Source organism: Sciurus vulgaris (assembly GCF_902686455.1).
Source record: "Sciurus vulgaris genome assembly, chromosome: 6".
Taxonomy (NCBI): Eukaryota; Metazoa; Chordata; class Mammalia; order Rodentia; family Sciuridae; genus Sciurus; species Sciurus vulgaris.
Genome location: NC_136466.1, coordinates 63,374,593 through 63,393,240, shown reverse-complemented (window position 1 = coordinate 63,393,240; position 18,648 = coordinate 63,374,593). Strand labels below are relative to the sequence as shown.

At 39.5% G+C, this 18,648-nt stretch overlaps 1 protein-coding gene across 6 annotated transcripts in view; it reads right to left on the bottom strand.

Annotated features, from left to right (window-relative positions):
• The window catches only part of HTR4 (5-hydroxytryptamine receptor 4), a 171,558-nt gene that overhangs the window by 73,233 nt on the left and 79,677 nt on the right, over positions 1–18,648 (bottom strand). For all 6 annotated transcript variants that reach the window (XM_079144790.1, XM_079144785.1, XM_079144788.1 and 3 more), the window contains exons 3-4: positions 12,921–13,046; positions 11,507–11,707 (exon numbers count right to left, since the gene is read on the bottom strand). In XM_079144790.1, the coding sequence (XP_079000916.1) occupies positions 11,507–11,707; positions 12,921–13,046 (327 nt within the window). The remainder of the gene's footprint in view (positions 1–11,506; positions 11,708–12,920; positions 13,047–18,648) is intronic.

Here is an 18,648-nt window from a genome sequence, read left to right as displayed (position 1 = left end):
GGCAATCTATGGAAACAGTTTTCTGTTATCACAACTGGGAAGTAGGTACCACTGGAACCTAGGGATAGAGCTCAGTGGGTAGAGCTCCCCATCACAAAGAATTATCTGGTCTATAGTTCAGTAGTGCTGGAGTTGAGAATCCCTGGTTTAGATGAGGTGATATTCACCATTAGTAAGGGCTCCATACCTTCTCTGTTCTATAATGTGTCATTATCTCTAAAGAATGGGGTGCCGTTGGGTGAGCACAATACCCTGATGAATCCTACAGAGAAGACTACAAGATGGTACAAGATGGTCTTCCACCATACCCACCACAACTTTTTTATTTTTATTTATTTATTTTTTTTAGTACTAGGAATTGAACTGAGCGGTTCTTTACCACTGAGTCACATCCCTGGGCTTTATTTTTTCCTTCTTGAGACAGGGTCTCACTAAGTTGCTTAAGGCCTCACTAAGTTGTTGAGACTGTCTTCAAACTTATGATTCTCCTGCCTCTCAAGTCATTGAGATTACAGGCATGTGCCACCACACTTGGCTGCCCACCACAACTTAATATAGTTAGGAAGTTTCCCAAAAGCACAGGACACTTGTATTACTTCAAGAAACTTATGATCTAGGAAAGGAGGAGTAAGAATCCACCTCAAGTGATTTTTAAGCTCCATGAGGACAAAAATGTTTGCCTTCTTTGACAATGTGTAGTTAGGTACAGAGTGAATGCCCACAACTGGTTTGATCACTGCCAATTAAAGTAAATTCTGTTAAAATATCTTACCAAGTTCTAAAGATATAACAGGTCACATCTACCATGTCTACTTAAATGGCTTTTATGTTGTGTTTTAGAGACTCAGAAACAATGGTAGAGAAGAAAGTGTAATCCAGGTGCTATAGATACCGGAAAAGCCTAGATAATGAAATTATATATATGATACAGTTTACATATGATATATATGTGATATAACATGCATATATAATTCGTGTGGGTGTGTGTATGTACATATATACATATCATATGTCCACATACTATATAAACAGTATAAGTGAGCTGGGTCATAGGGTGTTTTTAAGGCACTAAACCTGAACAGGCTGGGCATCAGGTTTTGGAGCAGAGACTCTCAAAACTTATCATGCATCAGAATCATTTGGAGAGTTTGTTGAAATACAGATTGCTCATCGGTCTGGAGTAAGGTCCAAGAATTTTCACTTCTGATATGCTCCTGGGTGATGCTTCTGCAGGTGGATTAGGGATAATACTTGGAAGCCCAATGTCTTAGAGTTTTTGAGTGGTAGGCTAGGAGGAGTCACAAATGTTATTTGAACTGTAAAATATCCATCTCAATCAACACTATTGCCTGTCTAAACTAGCTGAATAACAAAAAATTCACAAGAAAATGTTGTTGATTTATAGGCTAGATGGACAGTGTTGAGCAGGTAAAGCAATTGTGTCTCATCTCAAAGTGTATTAACCCATAAGGGCTATTTGCCATTGGACATTTTTCATTCTTCTTTAAATAAAAAACTTACCAAGTGGTAAAATCAAAGTCCAAATAACAAGTCAGCTTCCAGATGACCAGGATTAACTAAAATGTAGCAAGGTTATTTACAAAGTAATTTCTTATGCAAAACATCTCAAAGTATTGCTCATAAAACTTCATTAAATTCCCTGTTGTAGACCAGCTACCAGTTTCCCCAACTATAGCCATGTGCAAATGTGTGATCAAATTGCTTTTAAACATCTCTTGGGACACAATTTACTTTGGCAACTCTTAGAAGACAGCTGAGTATTTTAAGATCTATACTAATCCCTTCCCTGATACTCCTGCAATTAAGGAATATTCTACCTCCTCACTTCCTGCCTCCCATCCATAAGAAAGGCAGAGGAGCAAAGGAAACGACTTGAAGTCCTACACTTTCAGAGCTGTCAGAGATCTCAGCGATCAACTTTTCGTCTTTGTGATTGGGTACTAACTATCTTTACTTAACCACTAAGTAACTCTGTGATCAGACACTTAATCTCTCCAAGATACATTATCATCTGTAAGTGGAGAGAAATATTCCTACCTTGATTCATCTAGCGAATTGATAGAGTCATGGTTGAAAACATAGGAAGTTCCTAGCTCGTAAGGGCTTGCTCACTCTCGCCCCACCAAATACATACACATATGCATACACAACATATACATATTTCATAAATATTATAAATAAATTCAAATATGTTTTGGAACTAGGGGCTCCACATTATCTAACAAATAAAATTGAGGTTGTTTGGTTCAACAACTCTCCCAATAGTGGATTTTAAGAAACAGAAAGGTGAGTTGGGTTGAAGGTGAAGGGCTATGCCCAGAGCAGTTGCTTATGTGCAGGAGCTGAAAGGCGTACACTGTTGTTTAATCTCTAAGTTTGGAGGTTGATGTTACTTGATGATGGACCACCCAGCAGAGGTCAGCAGATCAGATATCATGGGGACAATGGTGGATTCACTGGCTGGATAGCAGTCCTTTCTCCAGGCAGTGGTCCAGCGTGTTTCATGGCAGATGAAGAAACTTGCCTTTCTGCTCTTGGTAATTGCTTTTGTTATATGTTAGTATTTTTCATTTTTTAATTTTCATTTCCTTTTGAGAAGGTAGAAAGTAGAGAAAAACGGCGGTAGGTTAAGAGAGAACTAAAGTCTTCTTCCTATGATCCCCAGGTTTGGCAAGCTGCCAGCAGGCATACTCAGTAGGAGCCATGGACAGGAAGGGGGCTGTGAGCATATCCAAGGGCAGAGGCAGGACCTCGGGTTTCAGGAAGGAAAAACCATAGGGATAGGGCGACAAGGAGATAGTCATTTTGTTAGAGATCTGGAGGATGTCAGATGGGGGTCTTTGCAGGAATCTCAATCCCCTGTGTAATCTGCAGATTTAATGTTGACCATGTTCCCTTCTGTTCAATATTCTTCTGTACAATTCATGATAAGAAAACTTGCAAGGACAGTATAAGCTTCCAGGAAAGGTGTCTTCCTGAACTACAGACTAAAGGAAAAGGGACAGTCTGCCAAAAGTATCTGAAAACACCTCGGCAGGGGCTTTCCTAGGTTAACAAAGTATATTTTGTAGCCTATGAACTGATGAATCTGCCAGCAGATACTGGCTGATTATCCCAATAATTCTCCCAGACTCAGTTCAGTGGTCACAAGTCCTGGAAGATCCCTTCTGGCCCTGAAAGCAATGACTGGTTCCCCGTCGCTGCCCTGTTTTACTGGAGGACCTTGTCTGTGACACTGCATATCTCTAATTGTGTTGCAATTTCCGACTTTATTCTCTACTGCTACAACTACAACCATTCCTGCATGCACATCACCAACTTATTGAGGGCACGCTGTGTGGCAGGAAATGTCTTCTGCCACAGAGTGTGCCCCACAATTTTACAGATTAGGAAATTCCTGCAACAACTCTGCAAGGCAGTTCTCAGCATACTCATTTCAAACACGCAGAAACAGAGGATCAGAGTGTTTAATTCAGTTGTTCAAGTTCATACAACCAGGATATGGTAGAACTGGGTCTTAAACCAAAAGTCCACAGTCTCTGCCCTTGTAATGCTGAGAAGTGGGACAAGGTCAGATGATAGCAATTCCATCTAGAAAGAGAAGGGATGTTAAGCAATGCCTAAGGATTTTTTTTTTTCTTTTTGCTGAGGACGTAGGAAAAAGGTGTATTTAAGAATAAACCTGGCAGATCGGATAATATTCAAGAATAATAATGAAAAAGCTTCTGCAGTAATTCAGAAATTGGGAAAAGGAGTAAAAAGGAGGAAGATGTATCTAGAAGTTATTTATGGAAATACAGCAGCTATTTGACTTTGGCACAGGGCTGATCATAGTAGACAAGTAAAAGATGACCTCAAAGAATTGCATTTAAATGACAAAAAGATGACTAATAGATTCACTTTTGATGTACAAAGTGGAAGAGAGTATTAATTTACAATAGAAATTTTCACTTTGAGCACATTGGGTTTGAGAAAATAGGAAGATACTTAAGGAAAGATGTTTAACAGGCAGGCAAAGATAAGACCGTGGAGCCCCACGTAGGGCGGAATTGAAAGAAAGTCCAAGAGTAAAGTACAGTTGAATGATAAGATGCATGAGCTCTCTAAAGGAAAGAGAGGCCATACCCAGGGCTGGAAGACTGACACTCAGACGTGAGGCAAGAAGGCACCATAGCAGTCTCTAGGAATTTGCATTTGGAAAGGAAAGCAATAATGTAACAATATTTGTGGTTAACATTAGTTAACGAGCTACTAGGAGCCATGCATTGGTCTATTAGCTCTGCAAACACTCACTTATTTATTCCTCATAAACCCCAAGGGAAAAGATACTACAATGAATACAATTTTACAGATAGGTGAAAATTTAAGTACCGTTTCCAAGATCATACCATTGATCACTGGTCAAACTAAGATTGAATCTAGGTAGTCTGGCATCCAGGCCTTCTTCTCAACTGCTTTCCTTATTAAAAGGCTAGAAGAACTACCTACCATTAAAGTCATATCAAACAAGCACAAGGCACATCTTGAAGCCCTCTGTGCTCAGCCAAACATGCTGGGAATATCCACTACGTGCTTGTAATAGAACACAGGAAAGGATGAGATGGGGCTGACTCCCAAGGAGCTGAGGTGAACCAATGATGAGGCTGAGCTACTCTACTTACTTTCAATGCTCTGAGGGTGCTCAGAAGAAGAAAGGACAGATCCTTGGGAGTGAAGTCCTCCAGTTGTTGCAGAAGGTGACACCTCTTATCTGAGTGCTGATTTAGGGTGATGTTCACCAGTAAAAGAAAAGGGACTCAAGGCACAGGTAGCAACATGGAGTTATAAGGAGACACAATTCAGGGGAGGATAATAGCTCACTCATAGGTGGGAGTTGAGGTAGGAAAAGCAGACTGAGGACACATTGGGAATAGCACTGAAAACATGCTAAGAATTTAGCCTTTAGGTAATAAGGCATCACTGAAAAATGTGTGGGTCTTTTCACATGCTGCTTCCTGAAATTATTCCTCTCCTGCCCCTTCCCCTATGGACATGAGCCTTCCCTGCTGTGGGAACAGCATGCTCCAACAGCTTTTTTGACTTATTCTATTTCAATGATCAGTCATTTTACCGTAATTACCTATTTCCTATTTCTGCATTCCTTACTAGACTAAAAGCTTTGTGACTCAGAGCTTTTTTAGATCATTCACCACTATATTTCTAGTGCCCAGAAGAGCTCCTAGCAATTAGTAAGCACTCCATAAATATTTGATGAAATGAATATAAAAATAACAGTTCATATCCTCTGGAATGAAATTCAATCCAACAACTACAACTATTACATACAAAGCATGAACCTGCCTGCAAAGAGTGTGTGAGAAAAAGAAACTTTTAATATACTTTCCTTGCAGAATTACATTCATTTTTATAGGAAAACAAATGTAATTGTGTGATATGAGTTCATCATGACTGACACTTTTGATTTATATGTTCCAAAACTGAGTTACACTCCAGGGAGAACATTAAGAAATGCAGATACACTTACATCTAGCACAGGATGAAATATGCAACCTTGGTGTCAGAATCATACATTCTATAAGTAAACCCATTTTCAAAGAAAATCTGTGATGGAGGAAATGGATGAAGGATTTTGCAGATAAAACCCATTAAGTTTCTGGACTGCCCAGAAAGGTATGATCCAGTTGGACATATCAAAGAGAAAATCTTGCAAAGTTTACACAGAACCCACATCTTCACTGAAGAAAATGATTTTTTTAAAAAGTCAGTTTCATTTGATTCCAAACACACAATGAAGTGTGCAGGTTGCTCAAAGAGAGGGAATCAGAATGGTTAAGTCTGGAAAGCATAGCACATGAGGACAGTGGAAAGATCGAGAGGTATTTGGCCTGATATAGAGAAGACCTGGAGATGACACATCTCAGCCTTTCTGTGGAGACTCCAGAAAGCTGTCTCTTGACCTTCACCCACCTAACAGAATCTGGTACTGCTCTTCCTGTCTGCCCAACAGCCCTCTTTCTGGTGGGAACTGTCAATCTTCCATGCCATGTGCTTCTGGTACAGCTGGAAGCCATGGTGCCTCACCTCTGCCCAGTAACCAGGATGTGTCATCCCAACACCATAGTGACTGGCTACAAATGGCAGGTGTGACTCAAACAAAGTCACCCAAAGTTCTTCCCTCAGAAATAACATTTAGGTTTCTGTCCAATGCATTTAAGTGTTGAGAATGGTTTTGGATATGTTCTGATGGCTATTTGCTTTCCTGGTAAAAGGATCCAGCTGGAAAATGAACCTACAGAAATCAGAGCTCAGAAACACAATAGGGACAAAGAGAACAGATATGAAGAGAGAAGAGAGACATAGAAAAGCAGAGAGGAAAACAGAGAAGGAAAGATGGAGACATAGAGTATAAGGAGACAGAGTTAGATCCATTGACGCTGGTCACATCTTTGCAGACAGCCAAATCTGATACCAGATTTTTCAGTTAAGTGAACCAATCAATTAATTTCTGTCACTTGTTGCTGAAAGAGCTCTTACTGATGTCATCCAATAAGCAAATTGGTAAGGACACTATCTTCAGACAATTCATTTGCATATATCCAAGGGAAAGCCCTTTTTAAAGACTTACTTAAAACACAAACTCAAAATATACTTACATGACAAGTCTGCTTATTGCACATGAAACGCCTGTAGTTTATAGGGGGCTAAGACTTAAACAGTAGTTTCCTCAGGGCACATAGCTGTGAAGGTGAGCGGGGAGAACTGGGGACATTTTATGTTGTTCTTATAAACTTACCATGTTTTTACAATGCTCAAATGTCATTGAGTTAAGTTTTTTGTTTTTTGGTTTTTTTTTAATTTTGACTATTAGAAAAGAGATGGAATAGATCCAATGCCAGTTCATTAACTAGGACGGGTGAACCAAAATCAATGTGGGGAAGATCTGCTGAGAGGAGATGGTAAGGGCTCCCTTAGAGGGAGAATGGAGGTGTTTTGTGAGAAAACACCAGCCAGTAAGATCCTGTGCTCTTGGCTTTGCTCTGACCTCACAGGGGACTCCCAGCACTGAAGTCATAAAATTCTCAAAGAATTGAGGAATGTGATGCTCCTGGAACACTTGTAGCCAAAAGTTCAGACTGGTTGTACTTGCATGTGGGACCGTTAAGGTCAAACAAAGGGAAAATTGAATTTTAAAGGTGTATCTCAAAAATTAGTAAAAATAATGAATCTGCCTTAATGCCACTGACCATCCAACGTAGCCAGCTCCACGCCCTCCTCCTGCCACTTCGTAACTTTAGCTGTTAATACTTTGGTGAAAGTTCATTCCTGTTCTTCCTCTCTCTCTCTCTCTCTTTCTTTCTCTCTCTCTCTCTCTCTCTCTCTCTCTCTCTCTCTCTCTCTCTCTCTCTCTCTCTCTCTCTCCTCCCACCCTCAGTCCCTTCACCCATCACCACTCCTAAATACATACATCTCTATATTTATTTTATAAAAGTGAAATTATGATAAACATTTTTGTTTGACAGTTGCTTTTTCTCACATCACACCTAGGATATCTTTCCACACACACTATTTCTCATGGTTTTTAATGGTTTCGCTATATTTTCCTTTTAAAAACAATGTTCTAATATAGCTACTTGGCTGTTTTTCATTTACTACAGAACTTTAAATTTCAAAGCATCAACTACACTATACAGTTTTTAATGCAGTTTTTGACCTCTCATGAGCCATACTGTTGAAGCATTTATTTTAGTTATGGTTTGAAAATTATTTTTAGGGTAGCGATAAACTTTCATTAACAGGATTCCATTCTGGATGTGCCAAGGAAGGACAATAGACTGAGAACTGTAGTTGGAGAAATGCACTGAATAATATTGAAGCAGTCCTGCATTCTGCTTTGATGGAGACCCATATGGAGGGAATTAGAAACTCAAGTGAGTGTTCTTGGTCAAAAAGCACTTCCCTGCATCAGTCATCCCAGAAGACAGAACATCTTGCCAGAAATCTCAAGGCTAGTGAGGACATCATGCCTCATTGAGACACTTGATTTGTGTACTTTGCCACAGCCAAGCCCTGCCCAGTTGCCAGACTAGGAGGCACCCAGCAAGAGCTGGATGACCAAACCATACTCTTCCAAGTTAAAACACTGACCTGCAATATTTAGAACAACTGCTCCAGCTCAATGAGAGTATCAATCTTGGAACAGGGAACACTGGAAACAAATGACAAGTTTCCCAGGCTCCCAAAGAAAAGCATAACAAAACAGGGCCATCTGGTCCCATCTTACTTACGGTATTTAAGTGTTCAAGGTCCACTATCGAAAAAGAAATGGAATTTTTGGCAGCAGGGCTCACAAAGAGAATGTGCTGGTCACTTTGTTTGATAGCATTTATCAAATATCTAAGTAAACATTTATATAATTACTGGCTCTGTCAGTCACCATTAAAATGCAAGTTCTGTGAGGGCAGGGATCTTCTTACCCTTATTAATATCTTGGATCTTCCTCTCTCTCAGGAAGGAGATATTTGAATTGTTTTTAACTACAATTGCACCGAGTTCTACAAAGGAGAATGGATTTGAAGTCAGAGAGGACTTCTGCAAGGAAGATAGGACTGAGTTAAAATCCAAAAGACTTTACAAAAGAGGAGGGCAAAGGAGCTTTCTGGGCAGAGGAAGGAGTCAAGGCACCCAAGTGCAGAGCAATGGAAAAAAGAAGACCACCGTGGCTGGAACCTAGAGATGAGGCTGGTGAAGGGCACGAAGGGATTCTGGGGACGTAGACAGGAAAAATCCTATAGACAAAGAAGTATGGTTTTGAACTTCAAAGTCATGAATAGTCACTGAAAGTTTTTCAGAAAGCTGAAGAAGGCTCAGAGTTGCATTTGATCTTGTGAGTGGCAAGTGAATTAAAGAGGGATAAAATCTATTTGGAGAAAACAATCAGAAGGATGCTTCAGAGAGTTAAGCAACAGATTACATTAGTTTGGACCAGGATGATAGAGATGGGAAGAAATAAACTAGGATCTATGTAGGAGAGAAAATTAATAGGATTTGTCATTAAAATGTAGGGGACATTGTACTCCATTTGTGTACAATGAATCAAAATGCAATCTGTAAAAATAAAAAAAAAAAAATGTAGGAGACAAAATCCACTTTAAGAATAATTGCTTATTTCAAGATATCCAGGATGATGGACTTGCTGGAACAGCTATTCACTGAAAATCCAAATTTGATAAGAAAGATCATGAAATAAATGAACAGTTATAAGAAACTCAAACTAACACATCCATAACATGAGTGTTGTGCCCAGGTAGGCCAATACTGTGCCTTAAACAAATTGCCTACCCACCATGGGTCCTTTCCCCATTTTTAGAGACAAGAAAACTGAGAAAGTCTTATTAAGTTATTGCCTTTATCAGAGTTAAACACTGGCAGAGCTAAGATTTGAACTTTAATCTCTTCAGTTCTAAAGTGGATGGTTTTTTTAATGACCAATCCTTATAACTTCTTGACAACTCGGGCTTAGTCAGGGAAAGCTTCATGATTTGGAGAGAAGGTTAGCATGAACCTGGAACTCTGAGACCACACCTTCCCAGGGAAACCTCCAGACCTCAAAACTGCTGGAGTGAACACTCTGCACCAGACAGATGGTCCCACACTTCCCCATTCTTTTCTTCCTCCATGGTTCATTTTCTTACCCTTGCTTTTGCCCAAACCTCAAGGTGACCTCTAGCCATCCTATATCCCCAGTCTTGCCTTCTCTAAATTGTTATAATCCTTTTGGTCTAATTGTTCATTTCAGCAACAATCATACATGCAGGTTACTCGTGAAGATATCCGTGTATTTTCTACTTCTTACATTTTATTTCCTATATTATAAACTTCCATATGGTGTATGTCAACTACTTTTAAAAAATCTTTCACTGTCTAAAGTTGAACTGTTGTAAACAAAAACACTTGTCAAACTGACAAGTGATGGATGTGTCAGTTGGGTTTTACCATTGTAGTTTCATCATACAAGCATGTAACTTAGGCACCTTCAACTCTGTTCTTGTCAGAAGAAAAGAGAGAGCAATTTAAACAGAGCCGACCATTATGCTTGCCATTCCAATCAATGAGCATATGTCCTGAGACCAGATAAATCTGCTGTTCTCTCCCTAACAACACCCCCTCTCAGTGTAAGTAGTTCTCTGGAAAGGTTATTTTACTGTTTAAAGGTAAATGTTTTAGATATTCCACAATCTCTAATTTCAGTCAACAAATTTTCCTAGTCATCAATTAAAGAAACAGTGATCTATCCCAAGACAGGGAAGACGAGGGTATGTGGGAATGAATGTAATCTGCACCCCACACTTTCTTTTGGGAACTAAACCCTGAGCTATGACTATACTGATAGAAGCATATGTTCCTGAAATAATCTGACTTTCAAATTTCATTCTGCCTTTATTATTCAATAAAATAAGTAGGAATTGGAATACAGAAAGTGCCGATACAAGCGATAAACATACATCTCCAACAAATGAAGCAGAGATGCAAATCATTAAAACTCCTCAAGTCGAATTTGAACAAAAAGAACAAAACTGTACAACAAATGAAATTTTAGACCTGGTTCCCCAAAACAAGTAATTATTGGAAGTTTTATTATCATATTTAGCTTTCTGGTAAAGAATCTCCAAATCACATGCATATGTCTAGATATTATTATATAGATACGTTTCAGGGAAAAGTCAAGTTTAAACATAAGGCACTATCATTCAGAACTGTCCCAGATGCTCATCAGGCAGATGCATTCATTATTTTTTCCTTTTTTCTTTTATTTTGATTAGACATTATATAATACACTGCATGCTACATAATATACAGTATAACCTTCCAGCAGGGGTAGATGACCCTGAGTAATTTTTTTCATTTATCAGGGAAATGCCTCCTTGAATCAATGTTACCAAACCCTTGGGCACATAATAATGATTAGCTCCATCAGACTCCTCTGATAGGGAAAATGGGCAATCCTCTTTTCTTTGAACTTGTGGCTGTATGAAGTGGCCACACTGGGGATAAGCAAGCACATGCTCACGATACTGAGTCCAGGAAGAAACTCCAATCACATTTTTACATGCATACCTAAGGCAAAACCCTACTCCAAGCTCCTTAAAGGTGACCTTAATAAGGTTAATTTTTATCAATCGCTCCCTTAGAATTTTGTTCATGCCATCAGTACAGAAATTAAAGCTGTAAGACAAACTTGATTGCTGGTACTTATCACTATCTAGACTGTAAGTGCCCTGCAGCAGGTTCTAGATCTTTTTAATCTCTAGATTAGAAATCATATGTCTAAAATGGGGTAAGTTGAATGAATAACTGAATTACCAAATTTGCCTTTCTGAGATTCATTTCTTGCAATAAATTAGAGAAGAAAAAAAGACATGGCCCAGTATGCACCAGGTCACTTCCTCTAGCACTGAGCTCCACAGACACACTGCTCTCTCCTTACCTATCCAGGGAAATGCAGCACAGGTGAAAAATTGATGCTGTTGTTAGTAGGACGTCTAGGGATGTCCGCACAAGGCAAAACATCTCTCCGTAAATCCAGATGTCTTGAACCAGCTCAATGGCACCAAAGGGCATCACCAGTACTGAAACCAGCAGATCCGCAAAGGCAAGAGATACGATGAAATAATTGGTTTTTATTTTCCTGTGAGTGAAAAAGTATAAGACAGACATCAGAGAGAGGGATGAAAGAAGAAGGAGCAAGAAAGACAGCAGGGGAAAAGGGAATGGGGGGGGTGATGGGAAGAGAGAGAGAGAGAAGGGAGGGAGGAAAAGGAAAGAAATCACATATTTAATAATATATTCTGTGAAATTCCGTCTGCTCTTCTGTAACATGGCTGAGAAGATCCTGAGTGATCTGGCCTCTCTGACTTCTTCAGACCCATCTTGCATCAAAGGCCCTTCTTTCCTCTCCTTTCGGGCCATTCTGGTCTGATGTGAGAGGCCCTGTGCATCCTCCCTTCCCAGGGTCCTCACACGGGTGCCCTCTCTCCATCTACTGGCCCAGTTGCGTCTCATCCTCACTTCAGCCCTGAGCTGGGCCTTCTCAGGGACCCTCCCAAGGTGTTCCCTCACTAACAGCACATCCCACCATTTTCCTCTGAGACTGATTGACTCCTGTGTGCCTCACATGTGTACCACCGGTCGGGATTGTGCGTTCACACTTATTTGCATTCTCATTGGATTAGTGAAGGGCTTGCTCAGAGAGGAACTGTGACATGTATACCTTTTGGTGACCCAGCTGCTCTGAATCCAGGCTGCACACAATAAAGTTTGATGCTCCTGGTTTCACCCTAAATACATTAGTTCTCAAATTTTGGTTTCTGATCATCTCCCTCCCCCAAAGATTTCCAGATAAACTCCCAGTTCAATTTGGATTTAAATAATTAATTTTTTTTTTCATATACGTATGGCCAAATATGGCATGGGACATAATGACGCCACGCAGTAGCTTTTTAAAAAACATTTCAGATGATTCTAATTATAGGCAGGGATGGAATGATGAACTACAAAGATAAGAAGCCCCAAGTTTAAAGCTAAATCTGTCGCTAGTCAGTCACCTCTTCGTGAATCTTTGGCAAAGTCAGGAGCTTAGATTCAATGTGCACTCCGCAATTGTATATATAGTGATCACAACTACTAAAAAATATGACAGGGGAACAGGATGGAGCACCAAAGTGCTTATATTGGGGACGTTAGAGTTGCAGGATTGTGTGTGATCCCTTCTTCCCGTCTCTGTTTTTTAGAAACGATTCCCATGAATGTTTTCCTTCATAATTACAATGGAAATGTTCAGATCCAGCTCTCCAGGGAGAACCCAGAACTCCATCCCCAGGAGGTCCTCTGGAATGGCTCACCGGAGCTGCCTGTCCCTGCACACAGCCACCATCACCAGCAGGTTGCCCAGGATGGCCATCAGGATGACTGCTGAGAGAAACGTGAGCAGCAGGACCTTCTCCAGTGAACTGAAGCCCTCCTTGGAACTGGAAGACACAGGTACACAAAAACACAAAGAATTGCAGGGGACTCAGAGACACAGGAAAGAAAACTCATCTTTTTTCTTATTGACCTTCAGGAAGCAGCTGCAGTACACATATATCATGCACTTAATATATGCCAAGGTCTGAACCCATCGGTTGACATGCCATCCTGGCTAACTTCTATATAATGAGAGGACGAGGTCAGAGAAGTGAACTCATTAGCCCAAGGTTGCAAAGTTATCGTCCATCAGATACGTCATGGTTTTCCTTCAGACTTTACACCTCAGCATGTACTCAGAAATGAATTTGGAAGATTACTGTTTTGCATGCCTAATCCAACCATATATAGCTGTTGTATTCATGGCTGTATGGTCAATGTGTCATTCACTTTTATTGGATGAAGGAAAGATGGTGCTGGATGAATCTAGGACCATAATTGGAACCAGGGCTTGAATGCATACAAGGGCCACTCTGTTTTCAGTACCCCAGTCCAGACCATGCAGAAGCTGCTGTTTACAGGAGGGCTGCCCCAGGGAGAGAAGATCAGATTCTTTGTGGTTCAGAGGAGAGACAGTAGCCAACCAGTGAGCTCAGAGGCTTCTGCTATTATCTTCAGCTGCACTTCTTGTGGTGCCTCGCAGATGTCACCTTTTCACAGTTCAAAGTTTTTCGTGTCAATTTCAGCATCTGATTTAATTCTACAAATTTTACCTTCCCAGTGTAAGTCAGAATTTTGCTTTGTTAACTTGAAGAAGTGACCCTTATCAATGAAAGTATAATATCTGCAGGTTTTTCCAAAGTTACAGGAAAAAGTTTTATTTTAATAGTGTTAACAAAATGTTTTTTTCAATGAAGCCTCAAAGGATCTTAAAACTCCTGAACCCAAACCCCACATCTGGGAAATGTGGGGAGCCTAGGGGACCTGAGCTGTAGGACACGTTAGAGGCTGGGGGAGGCTGCTTGTCCTGTGAGCCCACCACTGGAAACACAGAGTCTAGGAATGAAGGATTATCTGTTCTTACTGAACTCCTTTGACTGATAAATCAAGATAGGCACCTACCCTCAATGGCAGCAGCCTGTCAAGTGCTGGCTTTGGCGTTAGCCAAACTTCTTCTATTAGGCAGGCACAGAAAACAAAGTTCCAAATGGAGTAAGAAAACCAGACTTACTGTGGTTGGAGAATGGAAAATTTCCTCCACTTTGTTGAGAAGTGTTTCTATAGATTGATTAATTTAAATATTGAAGGCTGGGGGACAGATGAAAAGTAAAGGTATGCTCACCTAAATCACCCTTCTGCATTTAAGTTCCAACTATCAACAATTCAGATATTAGACAGGGAAGACTTAATTAAATGTGGAAAAAGACATCAGTAGGGTGATGTGGTCATCAAAAACTTATTTGATTTTAGGCCAAATCAATTAAGGTAAAGTATCTAACAAAGGAGGTGATGGTGGTTCTTTTCCTTGTGCTGCTTATAGGCTCTGACTCAGAGCCCCTCTAAAAACTTGCCCCCCACCATGGCTCCATATTCGATGTATCTTTTATTCTCAAGTTCTTAATTGACTGACTGCTCCTTGTCATTCAGTTCTCATATCAAATTCAACTCACATTTAATGTGCTACCACCAACAAACGTTTTCATTTTCTTCATATCATTTATTGTTATTGAAATGACTTCTTTTACTGATTATTTCTGTTTATCACCCTCACTTATTGACTTCGGTTACTTTAATTTTTGGTGCTGGGGACTGAGTGCAGGGTCTTGTGCATGCTAGAGAAGGGGGCTACCACTGAGCCACACCCCAACCCAGACTTCAGTTATCTTTTTCACTATTCCAATGCCTGGTGCCATATCTAGTCTATGGTGCCGGTAGCATACCAGCATATGTTCTAATATATGCTGATTGAGTGAAAGTCATAGATTATATTCATAATGGTGATGTTTGTTCTAAACATCTTTGGAAATTGGTTGAAAGTATATGGGAGATTTTTACCTAGTAAAGAAAAGTCCCAGGGATAAGATAAAGCTGTTTTTTAACTACCTGCATGTCTGTCATTTGAAAAAAAAAAAAAAATGTAGATTTACAGACTCACTCATTCAACATTGTTTTTGAGCACCTGTGTCATGTTGGGCAATGTATGTCCCAGGGAAACAGCAAGAAGCAAAGCAGAAGGCAGATGATAAACAGATATACATGAAAATATGTTAAGTGTCAGCTGGTCAATGCACTCGAGGGGAAAATATGAAAGGGTGAGGAGGTCAGGACTGTCTGTCTGTGAGCGCTGGCTATTGCATAGGGGTTGTCAGAGGGGGCTCAGTGGTAAGATGTCACAGCTTATGAGGCACCAGATGTGTGATTAGGTTGGATCAGTGAGTGGGCCTTAAGCAGAGGTTTCCAACCCTAGCTCCATGCAGAAATCACCGGAGGAGATGTTTTAAATGCTGATGCTGGGCCTCACTCTAAAGACACTGATTTAACTGGCGTGGTTTGCAGCCCGAATATTGGATTTTTTCTTTAAGCTCCCAGTGATTCTGATGTGCAACCAAGGCTGAGCACTACTAGTAGATGGAGGACAGATTTCATGGTGAATAAAAAGAATCACCTAGCAACTAGAAATGATCTGCAATGGCTTCCTGTTATTATACGAAGCTCCCTGGCACAGAAAGTATTTAAGAACATCTGGACCTTTTGAGATACAACTTCATGCACAAGAGAATGGCCATTAAATAAGTAAATAAACAAACAAATAAATACAAAAAAATAACAAAATTGGCATGAATATAGGAAATCTAGAGCCCATGTACATTGCTGATGGGTACAGTCACTTTGGAAGGAGTTTTGTGGTTTCTCAAAAGGTAAAAAATAGAATGGCCATAAAATTCAGCAATTCAATCCTAGGTATATATATATCAAATATTTGAGAGCAGAGGTTCAAAGGAACACTTACATATCAATGTTCGTAGCAGGATCAGTCACAAGAGCCCAAAGATGGAAAGATAAATAAATAACGGAATGTGGTATATACATACTATGGAATATTATCTTGTCATAAAAAGGAACAAGAGGTCTGATACACACTGCAGGATGATGTACCCAGAAAACATTTTGCTAGGTGAAATACACAAGGTTCAAAAGGATAAATATATGATGCCAACTATCTATGGGCATTCCAGAATAGGCAAATTCTTAGAGGGAAAGAGGTGGAATCTCAGGATACAGGGTTGTAGGGGAATCAGGAAATATTACTTAATAGGCATAGAGTTTCTGTTTGGGAGGATGGAAAATGCTGGAAATAGGCACTAGTAACAACAACACTTTCACATCATTATGGATGTACTTGCTATCGTTGAAGTACACACTTAAACATGCTTGTTTTATAAATTAATGGTAAATTTCATGCTTTTTATACTTTATTACATTAGAAAAGAATACATGGATAACTAGACACCCAGACACTACTGTATGGGGCTCCTATATTGGGGGCAGGCTGGGCTGGGTTGTTTTAGGTCCCTTTCTTGTCTATAACTGATGATCTAAACATATACTTTAAACATGGATGCTCCATCGAGCACAGCCTCACTACTAAAAACATTTCCCCCCTGCTGTCTTTTCTCTTATGGAAGGAAAGATTCAGAATGTTTGTGATGAACATGTCTGGCTCCAGAGAATATATATTTCATATCAAGTGGATGTCAGGGTCAGAGGGTGCCAAGTTCAAGGTATGGTTCATTTGTGACAGGCCAATTAGGAGCCAGAAATAGCTAAACTTTAAGTTGTGAGTGACAAGCAAAATTTAAACATAGAAAGCAATTTTTTAATTAGGCAGAACTGTCCATTGAACTAAATGTGAATCCAGTAAAAATAATTAAAATAAATTGGGAATCACTTCTGTAAAATTCATGTTTGACTCCTGGGTTAGCTCTGATGCCCTTCAGAATACTGTGGACTATGACCAGATCATTCTCATCTGGCCAGAGAATTGTCCTCTACACTAAATTGGTTCTTTGACAGGTAATCTTATAAAAAATTATACTTTCTCTTCTTTCTTTTAGCTTTTACAGTGATCTTTCAATCCATTAATAAATAAAATCAACAAACTTGCTGGCTATGCTTGCCATTTTCTCTGTTCTAAATGAAAGAAAATTTGGAGACACTATTTCTGGGCAAGATTCCATATAGGTTAGTGTATGTAAACCTAGATTGCAAATGACAAAGTATAATAAAAATAATTAATTGTTATCAATACCAGAAGCCCATACAGATGCCATGGCAAAGGAAGTTATAGGTTATGCTGTGTTACACACACACACACACACTTTTCACAGGCAAGGAGATGCTTTTGTTTGGTTTGCACTGAATTTGTTAACAATAAGCCGTGTGACTTCAAAATACTTCCCTGAGCCTGTTTCTTTTTGGTTTAATTGAGAAAATTAGATTAAATCTTTCACTTGTCAAATACATGTTGAGTGCCAACCACCTGCCAGGCACCATGCTGGAAATGGACAAAGTCCTTGTCTCACGGAGCTCATTCTATAGAAAGACACAGACAATGCGTGAGGGCAGTTAAGGAAGTCAATGCAGCTTTATCGGTGCTTCACACTTTCATGTTTATATAAATCTACCAGGGATCTTATTAAAATGGAGATTCTGATTATTTAGGTCTGGGGTGAGGTCTGAGATTCTGTATTTCTATCCAGCCCTAGATAGTAATGCTGGTTCTGCTGGTTCCTGCATCACACTGCATGCAAATTAGGGGAGGGGCATGTATCATTCTCTTACCAATCAACAGTCAGAACAAAGAATGCAAAGACATTCTGACTTAAGAGAGATAATATGTTTAAAATTAAATTACTTTTTTTCTAAGGGGAAGAATTTTATTAATCTTAAATGTAAGGTGCTGGGTTTTTCTACAATGACATGATTGGGTATTGACCAAGATGGTCCCAACATTCAGTTCAGCTGGACTAAACTTCAGACAAGCTTTTTCCTGTAGGCTCTCAGTTCCCTTTCTTAGAGCACTTACATTAGAAAACTAATTGGAATTCTTTCTCTGACCTTTTGAGATGAACATCTTTTTAAAAGTTTCTTGACAGTTTTACAAGCCATTTTCGGTTTGATAGTATTCACCATTTTTACAACTAATTATGTTGTGCATGTTCTTTCTTCATTACTTGCCATGAACAAAATTCATGACTGTCGGAGTACATGCAGGGGAGTTCAACTCATGCTATTTGCATTAGTAATATTTCTTACAAAGATTATTATTATAGTAATGCTCTTTGGTAATACTGTGGATTGAACCCAGGGCATCACACATGCTAGGCAAGTGCTCTACCACTGAACTACATCCCCAGTCCTTATGTTTATCTAAATTAATTTTTAAATATATTTTTATCAATAGGTCAATGGATAAATGGGCCAGTGAGCCAAACAGACATTTCTCAAAAGAGAAAATACAAATGGCCAACAAATTAAAAATTGTTCAACATCTTTATCAGGGAAATGCAAATCAGAACTATATTGAGATTTCATCTTAATTAAATGGCAATCATCAAAAACACAAATAATAATAAATGTTCAAGAGGATGTGGAGAAAAAGGAACA